A 16,306-nucleotide genomic window follows, 5' to 3' on the forward strand; every position below is an offset into this window, starting at 1 on the left:
TTAAATTCTTTCAAATGATCTATATTTTATGAAACCATCAGTTTCCTTGAATTTTTTTTTTTTAAATGCTCTTTTTTTTATTTTAAAGTATTGCTAATGTTGTTTGATGCTTGTTTTGCTGCCTAGCAGGCCTATATTACATTTCGCAATAGAGGGAACTAGGTGATGACTTTATTAAAATCCTTGCATGCTTGTGAACTGTATGGGTGTCAGTCACAAAGAACACAGACAGCAGTTCAACAGGTTGGGGAGTTACGTTTCATGACTCTACACTCCAACAAATACTTTTAAAATACTTTTATCTGCTGCTGACATCATGCTGTACACTAATATTTGTTATGTGAGTTGTTTCTTACTGTCTTATTTCTTGCTAAAATGACTCCTCTGCTTTGTCAAACAAAGTCCATGCAAGAAAGAAAAAACTCAACGTTTGCAAACTTTACATTCCGGTTTGCAAACTTTTGTAGAATATTACACACATATGGAATAAAAAGGAGTGAATGGACGGATGGATGACTGGAGGGATGGATGGACGGATGGATGGATATCAACTAAGATTAGTTATTTATCATTGCCACACTGATTAATTTGAGAAGGAAAGCAATATGCAAATCAACATTTTCTTAAATTGCTATTTTATTCTTAAGTATTACATTTGCTTCACATATATCATGTCCTGATTGTATTTATGTTAATTTGTTTCTGTCAGATTTGTAATCTCCTCATGGAGAACGCCCAGTTGGCATTACAGTCTGACAACATGAGATCCAGAGCTGCTGCTATCCAAGCCAGGTCAGCTCTACTTTACTTTTCCTGAATGTTCTAATGTTCCACTTTTCCAGTCAGTACTAAATCTAAATAGATGATTTTGAGTTGATATGTAATAGATCAGATCTATCAGATCCTGCTAAACAAATCGATATCAAAGAGGTTAGCTAAGGATTCTTTTCTTTAAAATGCATAATATTTGTAAATATGAGGAGCCTTTATGGGGTAATTATTACCAGCGTATGCAACGGTCTCACTGGGAATGTATGAATTACTCTTTGTTTACATCCTGATTTCCAGCCTGTTGTAACTTTACTGAGATCAATTCCCACTTCTGTGAGCCGGCCAGCATGCAAATCCAGGCGAGGTTTTGTGCCGCTTCAGCATTTTCACTTATGTATTGATGCGTAGCGACACCAAGCTCCCTGCCAACTTCCTCTGCTGTCAGCTTTTAACCCATGAAGGACAGAAGCAGCTCCTTGTTCTTTTTATAGCTCCACCTGATGTGTCTCCTGACCAGCTGAATGTGTCAGAGAGACTCTACATTCTGATAATGACACCTTTAAGACTTTTCAACTTTTGTCTCAATTGAATGATCATTGTTTAATATCTTGCTATTTTCATGAATGAAAATTATTCTCAGTTCAGCTGTGTTGCAATCAGTTGAAGACTTTAACATCAGTTTTTAGAATTTCACTTCAAGGTAATTTATTTTAGAAATTGTATTCATGAACTTAACTTAAATGTGCATACACTGACTGGTTTTAGGTGTGAGACAGAGGAGAGGACCACCAGACGCCTTGAGCAGCAAGTGTCCCTGTTCAGGGAGGCAAAGCGAGAGGCAGACGAAAGCAACAAGGCACTGCAAGCCGAGTGCCACCGCTCCATGACACAGCTGCAGCAGATGGACCAGGAGTTTATGGTCTGTGTTTCCCCTCTGTTATGCATTTGAGAACATAAATATTTGATACATTGTTGTTTCCTTACTTACAAAGAATGAAGAGATCTGTCATTATCATCGTAGGTACAGCTCAGCTGTGAGAGAGACGGCTTATTTTCTCCACTGTTAATGTATATTAGCTTGATTTGCCTCCAAGTTTTCTTTTCCACCCTCTAGAAGAGGCATACAAATGCAGAACCTAAGCCTGAGTGGCTAAGGTTTCTGTAGTTATGTTGGTTTGAACTTGAGCAGCTAGAGGATGTGTTAACCACTTCACCATTTTCTACTCATTTATTGCAGAAACTGCTGCCAATAACTTTGTGGTTGTTCTGTTTGGGTCTTTTGTGCATTCAAATCCAGGTTGAATTCAGAAATGTGGACTTAATGACAAGTATATTATTGTTATTTTCAAAAGGTACTATTTACTCTGACAAAAAAAAGCCTCATTGGAATGTCTTTCAATTGTGGTTTACCTTGAAAAATTAGTAATTTATCCCTCATTACACATATCGTGTATCAAATAATGTGAAAGAACATTTATGATAACATTCCTATCTGTATTATAGGGAAAATAGCAAGCGTTAGCATGTTACTGAAGCACATTAACAGTTTTAACCTTACAGTTGCTAATCTAGTAGAAAACTTACATAATAAATGTTATTGTAAAATTAGAATCCCTGTTAGAAAATATTTGTGGTCCCTACATGACCCTCATTAGGCAGCATTAAAATAATTAAAGGCATTTTCATTTGAGATACCTCACGTAATTATAACCTACAACCGTGACAGGAGAGTTATGACTGTTCCAACCTCGACATAATAATTGGGTGTGTGTGTTTCTTTTGAGTTTAACAGTTCACAGCATCTTCTAATCTGCCTCTCTCTCTCTTTCTCCTTTAGTTTCTCTATTAATTCTTTACCTGTGCATTGCATGCTCTATCTGCTTCCTACTCAACTCATGCCCAATCTCTTTTTCACATTTTTGCTTGTTTTTTCCTATATTCCCCTTGTCATTCCCATATTATTTTTAATATTTGTGTTTTTTTTCTCCTTGCCACCATTCACTCTGTTTGCATCATCTCCTTTCCTCCTCCCTCCCTCCCTTTTCTGCCCCCTGTGGTTGGCTGTGTCCAGGCAGCCCAGGCTCTGCAGCTGCAGCAGGCCGACTCCTGCGATGCTCTGTTAGCAGCAGCAGGAAGGGAGGAGGAGGATGGCACAGCGATGGAGCTCACCCAGCTCTTTGACCAAATCAGAGCGCAGTGCGACCAGAGCAGACCTGCTGGCCTGGCTGAGAGACACCGTGTCCTGGGAACAGCCTCAGATCCAGCTGCCGGCTTGGTGGGGCCTAGGCAGTCTGGATCAGGAGTGGCAGCAGCTTCCAGAACACACAGAGGAGCCGTTACTGAGGTAGGCATCCACTTCCACATCCTCACCCATTTTTTTTACACTCTCTCTCTCCATGGTTTTCTGGCTGTAATCCAGCATGACACACCCTTAAGACAAATATCACCCCAAGAAGATAGTGGGATATCTGTGATGAAAGGCTTGGAGTTTAAAAGCTGCTGCTCTCTGTCTTTCTCTGTGTATCATCAGTGTTTGTTCTTTACTTCTTGTGGGTCTGTGAACGAATTTAATGGTTTGTCTCCTCACTCTTCTTATTAAATGCTGCTTAAAGAAGTATAGTCCATTAGTGGTTAGCTTGTGATGTAAATAACCCCTGATCGTCATTAAATATATGTATCAAACTACAGCAAAAGCCATTCCTAATCTGTCCTAATATTTTACAACCCCTTAGTCAAGCAAGTATTTTTTCAGTATTGCTAGAAAAAGCTGAGTCTGGAATGATTATTCAACTAATCCTATAAGCAGAGGTCATGTAATTCTTTTTTTAATAGGATAATCCAGATGTTTTAGATGTATATATTCAGTTCTCTGGGATGTTTTGCGTAGTTTTCTGCTAATCTGAGACATCTTGAGAAAAAAACAGTGTGATCAAAATCACAGTTTTTAAAACTTTTCATTTTAGTTTTGCTTAGAATTGAAGCTCATATAAAAAATATTTTAAAAAGATTGTAAGACAAAAAAATTGAAGATAAGCAGCCAAGAAAAGAACAACCAAAGCTACAGCTATGGCTGTAGCTAGAATTTTAATTCATAAAATATGAACATATAAACATTTATATGGTGATTTATCCAGTGAGGAGAATTACGTTGGAAGAATAAAGTGGGAACATCAAATCATCCATGAAATTAAAATCTTTTTGATATGAACCCAGTCAACTCATCACATTGGTAAGTGAAAATTTAAAGTAAAGTAAAAATCTAGCAGCATTACATTGATGTTGCAATGTTCTGCCCAATTTTGACCAGCAGTGTTGCCGATTCCCACGGCTGTCATGTCTTCCATATTTCTGCACAATGACGTAACGTAACTATCCAAACATGAAAAAGTCCAACATGACAATCTGCAGTACCGTTGGTGGTCGTTCTGCTGACTCTGCAACTTATCTTCTGGCAGGAAGTTCTGTTTCCCTCAGCATTGGCGTTGTTCTTTCTCTTAAAGCCAAGTTTCTAATTGTGATATAATCTCATGTCAAAAGATGTTTCCAACACAAAACACTAGTGGAAAGAAATCTTCATCTGTTAACTTTCACAAAACCCATCTGTAATATTAGGACGTTTGTAGCAAACCTCTTACTTAATTTTTCTCTGTAATGACAATGAGAAGTTGAATATCCCCATTCAACATACCTGTCGGAAAAGTCTCTTTCTGTCAGGATAACCATTTATTTTCTAATTTGTCTGACAAATTGCCAGACAGGGCAGATACAAATGCTGAGTCATCATCCATATACGTGCATGTCCCATGTTGAGGATATTACTTCAAAGATTCTTTTTTTATTTCAGAATAGTATGTTTTAATTTGACATTAGGTTGTAATTTATTTAGATTTTAAATGTTTAATAGTTTTAGTTATTTGGCTCTACAAAACATTTGTTATATTTATACAGGAAAATCTTGACACGTCTGAAAATCAATACCACGCATTGTCAACAGAAGGATTTTCACTGATAACAAATGCAAGTGCCTGCCGACAAATTTTTAAATCCCTTTATTAAAAGTTTGAACTCCCCAAGAGTGACCAATTTGGATAGATTCAGGTCCTGCTGACGCCTGTTCCAGGTGGAGGGACCAGAAAAAGAGAAAGCCTTTTTGCCAAGCTCAGTACGCATTGAAGGAACGCTGAATGTAATAAAGTCCAATATTTTTAAATATACTTCTGATTAAATTCTAGAAAATGCATTAAAGTGAACTTCTCTATCCTTTGTTGTGTGTGCACTCGTAGCAACCTCTAACTTGGCTAGACTTTCACGTTTAACTTCTCCACACCTAATTGGCAGTGAGCCAGACAGAAATGCTGATTTGTGCTCAGTGAAATGCGAACAACTAAGAAGCGTTTCAAAACAAATTCACAGACAAGGCATCTCACACAAAAAAACTTGACACTTTTGTTAAGAAGCTGTGAAGCAAGGCAGCCTGGTTCATAGGTGAATGTCATCTTTTCAAGCTTCTGTACAATGATTTTCTCTGTTGTTAATTATCCTCACAAAAACACATAAACTCACAACTGGATGTGATGACAGAAGGGACACAGACGTTATCTACTATAAATCAGAGTTAAATACTTTGGATTTCCAAAGAATGAATCCACCTTGAATACCACCACACATTTAGTGTATCTGGCTGGGAATTTATGTAGCAAACCAGAAGAAGTGGTTATGTATTTTAAGCAGTTTCAAGTGTGGCACACATTTATATATAATCAAAACATCACTTTTAGCTGCAATTAGATGGTAAACTTTCACATTATCCAAATATTTGTTGTCCCCAGCACGGCTTGTGGCAAACTGCAGAGGGAACTTCTTGTAGCGTTCTTCAACAATGACGCTCTTCTGCGATAAGGACTAAATTTGTGATAATAGCATTAGTTGTTTTGTCATCAGATTCTCTGACCTGTGCCAACAATCTTTGTAGTTCCCTAGGTGACCTTTGTAGAGGAGTAGTTCTTCAATTTCCCTTATATTTTCACAAGATGGTGTGTACAGTGCTCTTTGGGATGTTCAAAGCTCAGGATATGGTTTTGTACTCTAACTCTGGTTTGAAGCTCTACCCAACTTTTTTCCCCGATCTTCATGATGCTGATTGATCACTAATGGTCTCTAATAAACCTCTGAGGCCGTCACAGAACAGCTGCATTTATAATGAGATTAAATTACATACATCGTGACAGTATCTATTAAATAGGTAACTTTTTAAAGAAGTTGGGAGGTTATTTGGATAACGTGCTTTGTTTTATTTGGGAGAATCAAAGTAAAAGGGGTTTAGAACAATTGTACACCACACTTTTCAGATTTTTGTGCTGACTAATCATTTCACATACCAATAAAATGAGATGTGAGAGGTTCATGGACTGTGAATATGCTTGCATGGTACTGCAATGAGCTGAAAGTATAGGAATAAGCACTTCAAAATTATTTTGGTGACACTTTTGGCAAGGCAAATTAATCCATCTGTAACAATGATAGGTATTAACTGGTTTTAGCTTTCATGATTTTTTTTCATTTATATGTCATCATAAAAATGTCCTTCAGAAATAGTTGAGTTGCTGAAGTAAAGGATCTATATCTTTTACATGTTGATCCAACCGGAAAATAAAACCCCTCCCTGACCTGATCTGAAGGATCTGGGGTTATCAGTAACTACGTGCGGATGATGGGAAAACATGGCTGAAACCTGCTTGTTCTGTGACTCAAAAACCGTTTTGTGTGTTGAGACAGGTAGTAAGCGTAGGTGGAGGAAGAAATTAAACACAAAATGCCTTACATAACTTCAGATTCTTTTAAGTTTCTGGGGTTTTTTGTTGCTGTAAAAATATTTGAATAACAACAAGCAGCCTCAATGCTTGACTGCGTTTAAAGGCTATGGTGAGGAATGCCTAACAGCTGTACGGCGTGACAGCGCGGTGCAGCTGTGTATACACGCAGGCCTGGGTGTCTGCTCTGTTGTCTGTTTGCCCAAACCTGAAATCCACACTGCCAACGTCGCCACCCGTCTCCTCTTCAACCCTTGGCTGAATGCCAGCAGGGATTAAAAAAAAAACACTTACCAACAAGGTGTGGCTTCAAAAGAAAAACAGGCTTTTCTTCTTTAGTTTAAGCATTGTCACACTAAGCTCAAGAATTTAGTACAGTTTGGACCCTGATTGTTACATAAAAACCACCTCAGCGCTGAGACTGTGTGTACGTTGCATTGTTCTTGCCAACTGTACCATATGACCCTTCGTCCATCATATAGGAGGAGGCAGCATGGGCGCAGGTGAGCCTTGGAGGAGCTGCGCTGAAGGAGGCACGGGCTGAGCTTGCTGAGGCCAGGAAGCAGTGGCGCTCCCTGCAGGTGGAGATTGAAACCCTGCATGCTTTGGTGAGATAAACTCATCACTCATCACCACACCCAGCCACTGCACTGATAACACATGAAAAATCTTAGATGTCACTTTTGTTTGAAAGAAAAAACAAACAAAAAAACATCACTCTGACAGGTCAAAGAATACAATCGTCTTTGCATGTTCTAGTCAAGTAACAGTGAAAACTTTTCTTTTCTGGTAATTGTTTTCCAACGCATACAACATTTTTACATTAATCTTATCTTCTTTTTTTTCCCATGGATTTTTTCTGCATGAATCTAGGTTACAAAAATACAGAAATGTGGCTGTTCTGAAAATAGTATTAAAAATAATCTAGAGTAATTTAATGTATGAGACAGACAACAGTTACATATTTAGCTACGTGCATCCTGCATTTGTTTGCACACAAGGTTTCAAAGAGCCAAGAAATTAATGTTCCTCTGTTAAAGTTATATAGCAAAAACAAAAGTTATGTGGTGTCAAGTGATCCAAAAACTGAAATTTAAAGAAAAAGATATTAAGTGAGTCAGATGATTTTAATGGGTTTTTTTCTTCAGGCTCATTGTGTGTTAATATTTGTTAAACTGAGGATAATTTTTGACATCAGCAATTTTTCTTATAGATTAAAATTGGAATCTTTAGTATAATCCTGTATTTATAAAATGCAAGACTTAACACAAACATGATCTTAAACCATTCTGGATATCAATCTAATAACACTGACCAGAATGATTAGATGCTGATCTAACAATGACTTGAACTTCTGCAAGCATTGCCCTGTTCTCAAATTTTTTGCTTAATTATGTAGGGCTAACTATCTACCAACACTCTTTGGAGAAGCTTAGATATAGAATGTAAAATTTTTGTTTGAGATTATTAAAATATTTAACTGAATTACATAACAAGTAAACTATCAATTCATTTTGCCAAAAATTATTGAGTCCCTCTGGAGCTAACAAAGTGGTGTGTTCAACTTTAATATTTCTTTCCCAGGAGTCACAACAAAGGGGCTTTGAGGTCAGTGTTGGTGAAATGCAAAACAGCTGCTGGTTATTTGATGTCAGCCAAACTAGACATCATACAGGCCAGATGCAAATCTACAGTACATGATGATTACGTTTGCAAGTTTTCAAAGAAGATTCTGTGTGGTGTTGTTTGTAGATGAGAAAAAACTTCAGTGGTGGTTTTAAAGGCCTTGTAGGCCTCAGAGACAGTCTAGCAACAGTTTTCTGAGCAAGTTGCAACCACCATCGCCATGTTTTACCATGGGGATGGTGTGTTCAGGCTGATGTGCAGTGTTTTCTGCCACAGAATCAATTACGTTTATTGTTTTCCGGTCTCCAGGAGAAAGGCCTGGAGTGTTCGCTGCAGCACACCCAGGAGCTGTACACAAGCCAGCTGCACGACCTCTCGCAGGTGATCGTCGGGCTGGAGAGCGAGCTGGAACAGGTGAGGAGCGGCTTGGCCACCCAACGCCAGCGCCACAGCCAGCTGCTGAACACCAAGATGAGGCTAGAGCGTGAGATTACCACTTATCGACAGCTTCTGGAGCGAGAAGAGGGCAGGTGAGTGTGAGACGCAGGAAGGGAGGTGGAACTTCAGAGGAACCAGGAAGGAATTCCTCAATGGGAATTTTGTGGTTCTGGCATGAACATTCCTGCTTTGCGCTTTTAATTGAGAATCATTTCCTGGAACAGTAGACAGAGAAAAAAAATCATACACCTCATTTTATGACAAAGTCTTTATGTAAACACAAGCCTTTAAACCCACTTAGTTGACATGAATACAGCAGGAAGTTAATCTTCGGCTCCTCCTAACAAAGTCAACAAAATTATCTCATTATTGTTTCTTTCACCAAAAGAAGTCAAACACAGCTCTTTACGTGTTAGGATTAGTGAAAGCAGCTCTTTGTGACTCGGATCATGCAGAAGCCGTCCGAGTTGAGAGTGAAAATGTGTAATGGTTGCAGGTTGAAACACAGACACTCCTGTATGCTCAGATAATATGACACTGGCTAGAAACTAAGTCAGTGAAGAAATCACAAACAATGAATAAGGTAATCACAACATTGGTTCAGAAACCTATCAATTAGCTTAAAGTGAGTTTTAATCAAACAAGATCAAAGACTCCAGACAGCTGTATGATCTGTCTTTCTGCTAGCATCAACCTGTTTTATTTTACAGTATTTAGCAAGGGCTTCAATTATCTTCTCAAGAAATTTGGACAATGAAAGGTGTAGAGGACTCTGGCACAAGCCGCACCTTTCCGAGCTTTGTAATTGTCACGTAATTGAGGAAAACCATTTAATTTTATGCCGCCAGTAGATGCTATGGGTCGGGTAGAGGTGATGGAGAGGACATCTGATTGTTGGAGAAGGGTGGCACCCGAGTGGCTCACGCCAAAGAAAACACACATGAATCCTTGTAAAAACACGAGTTTCCCACTGAAGCATTTTACACACTGCACAACGCTCAGTGCATATGTAATGGATGCAAATGATTTTCCAAAAAGTCTCATATTGAAGCATGAAGCGTTATATTTCTTTACTATAGTAAAGAAATTAGTGTAGTGGTGCTGTTCATTCCCAGCTGTCATTATTAACTCTCTAAGATAGAGAACAGAACCCAGCAACTGTGTGAAAAATAATTTGGTGAGATGTTCTTTTGGGTGCATCTGCGGATCAACTGGGAAGAATTTGGAACTTTTCCTCCATTTTCTTATATGCTTCTTATTAAACTTTCCTTTGAAAATAAGTGAACCATTCTGCAAAGATGAAAACTGGACTGAATGCTTTCTTTTTCTTTTTCCAGCCTTAATCCTTCACAGCCGCACAAAAATGAATGTATAATTTTTGAATGTATCCGTTTGCTGTAACACATTCATGAAAACATCTGACACATCTGCGATTTCCTTTCTCAAGATCTGACTTCACTGGTTTCTATTGAGATCAGATTAAATTAATTAACTGAAGGAAAACATTTGAATACCTCCATCTTCCAACTGGAATAGTTCAGATCGAAACATTATTTGTTCGTTTGTACGCTTTGCAATTATTTCGCAAATAAAAAGTGACAGATTTCAGACTGTAGGTGCTCATAGCTCATAGAGTCCTGCAGCAAAAGGTGGTTCTGCTTAGTTTTGTCTCAGATCATGAGTAAAGAAGCATGTCATACTTTTCACATTTTTATTTGTTAAACATTTTGAGAAGCATTTATCTTTTTTTTCCACCTCCCAGTTATGCTCTACTCTGTTAAGTTTGGGGTTAGAGTTCGACAACAACATAACAAATTTCAACTTCCTTTTGCTGTTGTTTTTCTTTTGGAGAACATTAGGTTGTTTCAGATTTAACTGATGTTACATTTTACCATAAGTCACAGCCTTTCAATAAATATTAGAGCAAATAACATGTTAAAAATTTGGTGCATAATGATTTTTTTTTTGTTTTACTTTTAATTCTTAATAGTTCTACTTGCAGACCTGACAATTAGAAAAAAGGCCTTTTTTTCTGTTTTGGCTACCATGAATCTTCGTATCTGCAGGTACGTCAGTCGTCGTGCCCATCCGTTGGTTCTGCGGCCCTGGAGGTCTCCTGTGACGGAGCCAAAAGAAAATGAGTTGGAAAACAGCTTCAGTGACTCTGCTGTCACTCCGGATGAACCAAAATCTGAACCTCTGCCTGACATCCCGTCTCTCCTTCCTGCTGACAATGGACTGAAGAAGAGCAAGCTGTACAGGCAGCAAAGCCTTGTGATACTCACAGGTAGGACACACACACACACACAAACACATACACAGAACCTTATCACAACCATGCTTACTTATGGTGTGTCATGGATGTCTTTCCGTAGAGCCGGAGCAGGATAAGGACTTGCCACTGTCCACTGTAAAGACTCAGGAGATTCTTCAGGGCAACGTGGTGCGGGAGAGCGCAGAAGGTCACGGCACCATTGAGTAAGTATTGATCTTCTCTCGCCCCCATTGACCTGCTGTCAGCAGCTGTGCCTCAGGCTGAAATGTGGGCGGTTTTTCTTTAGCAGTAAGCACTAATTGTATCTCTGTGAAACAGGCTGCTCTACATCATCCAGACAAATACCTTCAAAATAACACTGTCTCGCTCTCCTTATCTCATGGAAACAAACCACCTGTTTGCTGCCAGTTTTTAATCGCAAGCGTTTTTCACACATTAGCACATCATTCCTCTCACACCCAAGCAACATCTGCTCCAGCAGGCAAGGGCTTACCATCTATACAACCTCCAACGAGTCACACGCAATAAAACAGTGAATCGGCGTCGTAGGTTCTCGTGAGTAACTCATCACGGTGTATCATGGGAACTTTGCTGCAGTGTTGGTTTGTGTTTGATGTGGAGACGCATGCCTGGTGTGCAGGCTTTCAGGGTGTGGTGCATTGTTATTATTGGACGAGACATGGGAGGAATATTTTTGTATGCTTCAGGTCCAGGAGACACAAAAAGTCTAAAAGCTTCAGACACTCTGACATTATGCTGAAGGGGAAAACTGCATAGGAGCTGACTCACTTGTAATTTTAGCTAACTTTGGCGCTGTCTGTAAATATCTGCTCACTGTACGACAAACACCTCTCATGTTTTAAGCATCTGTTGATAATACTGCAAATTAGGAGGCATCATGTTGTCATCAGAAGGCTTAGAGGCACTGTCATTTAGGATGGCAATGCTTGATGTAGGTATAGACCATGGCTTAAAGCACATCAGCTTTACTGATCTAACTGTCAGAAGCCATTATTTCTCCAAGAAATCTGATCTAATCTTTTAAAAGGATCATACTCAGTAGTTCTTTACTATTTATAAAAGCCTCGTCTTTCAAATGGTTTTTTCAGTGTTTGCTTTTGTCTGATTTTGGAAGATATTTTTGCTTTTCTAAATCAACCTGACCAGGTTATTTTTATAACCTTTATAGCCCATAGAAAATCCTAGTGGTATTATTTATTATTCTAATTAGTTATTCTTAAATCTATAAAACTTTGCTGGTACATAAAGTGTTTTTGGGAAGTATTCAAACCCTTTGAACATCTTTACATCCTGTCCCATTACACTCATAAAGTTCTGTGTGTTTTATTCATATTTTATGTAATTTACCACTGCAACGTGGGGTATAACTGTGAAATGTAGAACAATAATACACCGTATAAAATATATGTTACAAGTATAAATCTATAAAGTGAAATATACATTTCTATTCAGGCCCCCTTACTCTGAAGCCCATAAGTAAACTCCTGTGCAGTCACTTACTATCAGAAATCACCTAATTTAAGTTCATCTGTGTGCAGGTTAACCTCTTGTCACAGGATATTAATGATCAAACAGCTTCATGAAGACCAAGACACTGAGCAGAAAAGCTAAATGTTGTTTACCACTCAGTCAGATCGCAGCTGACCGATGAACATTTTCCTTCCCAAAGTGACTGAATAAGATCTCATACATGAAAGATTCAAAATACTACCACAATTAGCTTTGCACATAGTTGTTCTTCATGCTTGTTCTGTACGTGTGAACAGGAAAAGAACTACAAACTATGTTTAATGACTTCAAACAGGCACAAGTCCCACAATAGCTTCCTGTCTCTCCCTTATTGTTCGAACATTCTGTGCAGTAAATGACTGCGTGATCTTTTCTTGTCACAATCTGCTCGCAGGACAGAGAAGATTGACAAGGTGATAAAGCAGTGGGAGGGCTCCTTCTTCAGAGGGAACCCCAAACTGAGGAAGAAGTCTGTGTCACTGCGCTTCGACTTGCACATGGCTGCAGCAGACGAGGGCTGTGGCCAAACCAAACAGGACAGCCTCCCCGACGTGGAGGTTCGTCTTATCATGAAACGGTCCCGCAGCATCTCCACCATCACACAGTGACTCTCGTGCTTTAAGTACACAGTTATTACCAGTTCGTAGCGGTATGTGGTGATGCCAGAGGTGTCGAGGATGCAAATGGAACTGCAGCGATCCCCGAACTCTGGGCTGCAACCATCCATTGCCATCATGCTTTCAAATGCAACATTTACTAAGCTTAGCATCACAGCTCATGACTGAATTTACCTGTCGGATACGGGTTGTGGCAGGTTAAGTGTTATAAAAGGAGGCTTTTGTGGTGACCGTTTCAATAGAGCCGGAGAGATTTATATTCTCTGCAGTAACATTTAAAGCATAACCTTACGTCATCGGCTTAGACAAAGAGAAAGTGTCTCTCACTTTTTCAGCCTTTGCTGCATAATAGGTATTACAGACTAACACTGACATTTAATCCCAGTTAAACTCTACGTGAAGGTAGGAGGAGACTATTGAAAGCAGACTTGTTCAAGCAGCTACAAACTACCAGAGGGTGCATTTAAGTGGTGAATTTTCACTACAGGACTGTATGAAAATTATAGAAGTGACTGAATTTTGCACGTTTTTATTTTATTTTATTGCGTATGTCACCAGCAAACAAAGCTAAGACCTTTTTATTTTCAGATTTATTTTATTTCAAAAGTCATAATCTAAACAGTGATGCTTTAGGGTTCTTTTCACAAGATTATATAAATGTTTTGTCACCTATATAAAAATTAGAGCTGAACAAGTACACTTCTATTCTTCATAAGATAGGGACAAAATGTTACCTACCTTCTTTCTGTGATTGAGTCAGTGATATTTTTGAATGAAGAATAGTCATAATAATCAATAACATAAAACCATCTAAACAAAGTTTCCTGCTATTTGTGAAGGTAAGCAGGAATGTAACGAGCCAGGAAAGAGAAAGTTGACTTTAGCTATAGAATAACAAATATAGAAACTGCAATGCTTCGTTTTATCCACTTATAATTTTTTGCAGTGTAGTGTCACTATGTCCTTGGTCATTGTGTGATTTCCATCACTAATCTTTACAGCTCTACTCACTGCAGTTCAATTTAAGGGAAACGGTGAATCAATTAGACAGTAAATTGTAAAATTGTGAAAAAAACGAGTAAATTTTGGTTTAATAAAATAAATACAACCTCAAAATATAGTAAGATTATTAAAACATAAATGTCTGAAATATTTAAGATTGCATCCAATCACTCTTTAGGGATGATGCATTGTTACATAAGAGCAGGCCAGCCTTAGAGGTTATAGTAGCACACACCAAAAAAACACAACAGGGTCAGATTTCAGTTTGTCTTTATCTGACTCTTGTACTGACTTGGCCCAGAAAATACCACAATGTTGAAATGATCAAAGTGATTGCATCATAATTTTGAATACTTTCTTTTTTAACTGAGTTCAGACTTATAGCTCTTGATAGTTCTATTTGTTTTCATGTCAAAAGTAGCAAAAAAGGTAAAAGAAAATACAAATACAAAATTTCTCTCAACATTCAGGTAGACGTCATGCTTCAGTTCTTACCAGCAGTTTTACTCTGAAGTATACAGCCATTTGCATCCTCTTTTTCCACTGTCAGCATTATACTTATATAAGTAAACAGTGCAGTGGTTATGGAAAACATTGGATTAGTGAATGGAAGAAAGTCTTACTAATCACTGTCTTACTAAACAGCAGAAAGTCTTACTAATCACCACATAAGCCCAGACAGAAAGACCCCAGGCAGAAATTCAAACCCATAAATTTCTTGCTATAAGGCAGCAATGATAATAACTGTCACTCTGCAGCCCACTGCAGTATTAATATCTAATGTTTCTTCATATAATCAGTCCATGTTTTACTCCCAGTCCGTCCTAACCTCACATAATATAACTTCCCAAAAGTTATCTTAAATATGTCTGTCACACCTTTCAAACTCTACAGTTTCTTCTATCACTTCAGTTTTGTAGAACAACACTACTTAAATATACTGTAGGTGGCATTAATATTCTGGTATACACTCTGTATATACTCTGCCATTCATTTGGCTCAGACAAATGAATGAGAAAAAACAAGTCACAGTTGCAGCTAATTAAAGTATTTCAAATGGAAAGATTTCTTTTGGTGGCATAGAAGAGATCTGCTACTAAGCAACCACACACACATTTGACTGGTATTTATTGTCAAGAAAGCAATATTTTCTCTGCTCACATCAGACAGGAAACATGCTTTTACCTGCCTTGATAAACCTGCCTCTAAAATATGACATTTGCGCTTAGGTTTTGACTGCAAAGGCTAACAGTGAGAACTACTGCTTATATCTAAATCTACATGTGTGTTTTAATTTAGAAGATCTTTTTGTGTGTGTTATTTCTGCTTCATTGAGTACCAGGTTAAGGATGAATATTTATTATCCTGTTTGGTTTGAAAAGTTAGGTAATGTTAAAAATAACTGCTTTACTAACTGAAGTAGACAAAATGGAGTTGGACAAAGAGCTGACTGAGAAAAATTAGCTGATTTAATTTTTGTAATTCATCTTCCTAGATACAGTAATTCGGCCTGATTGGTAGTTTGGTTGGGAAAAGATGGAGAGTTTGAGATAGTCCCATCATATCATAGTGGCTCTGACTGAAATATTTCCAGCCCTGTGAATTTCCTAACCCAGTGATTTTCTTACAGTCCTGAAACACGTTGCACTGCAAACCCACACAGCACGTAAGAACGTCTGCACTGAAAAATATCCAGAGTTGGAGCACTTTGGTGGTCCTTTGTGAATGCAGGTAATTCTCAGACTGATAATGTAGATATAATGTACCACTGTGATCCTAACAGCAGCGCTGCTTTTATCACTTACAATGTGTTTCTCTGAGAATTTCGCTTCCCCATTTTCACCAATAGAGGACAGCGTTTATTAAGATTTACCTCTGCAATGAATCCATCATACTGTATTTGTGCCTCCTTAGATTTTAAGTTTTTATGCTAAGTTTTGAGTTAAGCCCCAAAGATGTTTTGAAAAATAAAATTCGGACCTGTAGGCAGTATGTTTAGGTCCTTCAAGGGTGGTTTAAAATACCTGAATTTATCCTGTCTATGCAGTCCTGTGCTTGATTTTTGCTCTGCTTCAAGAAGCACACTAGAGGTTTATCATTTCAAATAAAGAGAAAATGTGCTGACTGGTGTGTTTGTCTTTCAAATGTGTGCCCAATGCAAAATAAGCACAATGTCTTCCTTTATGTTTACAAGTCTGTGTTTTTACACTTTTACCAATTGTGCTTGCTCTTATCTT

At 38.2% G+C, this 16,306-nt stretch overlaps 1 protein-coding gene across 4 annotated transcripts in view; it reads left to right on the forward strand.

Moving 5' to 3' along the window:
• krt222 (keratin 222) overlaps positions 1-16,193 on the forward strand; it is a 31,393-nt gene extending 15,200 nt beyond the window's left edge. For all 4 annotated transcript variants that reach the window (XM_032562678.1, XM_032562679.1, XM_032562680.1 and 1 more), the window contains 8 exons: positions 710-792; positions 1,537-1,690; positions 2,843-3,115; positions 7,064-7,189; positions 8,517-8,737; positions 10,712-10,932; positions 11,021-11,123; positions 12,845-16,193. In XM_032562678.1, coding sequence (XP_032418569.1) covers positions 710-792; positions 1,537-1,690; positions 2,843-3,115; positions 7,064-7,189; positions 8,517-8,737; positions 10,712-10,932; positions 11,021-11,123; positions 12,845-13,058 — 1,395 coding nt within the window. In that variant the 3' untranslated portion in view covers positions 13,059-16,193. The remainder of the gene's footprint in view (positions 1-709; positions 793-1,536; positions 1,691-2,842; positions 3,116-7,063; positions 7,190-8,516; positions 8,738-10,711; positions 10,933-11,020; positions 11,124-12,844) is intronic.
• Positions 16,194-16,306: the final 113 nt, after the last annotated feature.

This window comes from Xiphophorus hellerii, chromosome 5, assembly GCF_003331165.1.
Source record: "Xiphophorus hellerii strain 12219 chromosome 5, Xiphophorus_hellerii-4.1, whole genome shotgun sequence".
NCBI classification, from domain to species: Eukaryota; Metazoa; Chordata; class Actinopteri; order Cyprinodontiformes; family Poeciliidae; genus Xiphophorus; species Xiphophorus hellerii.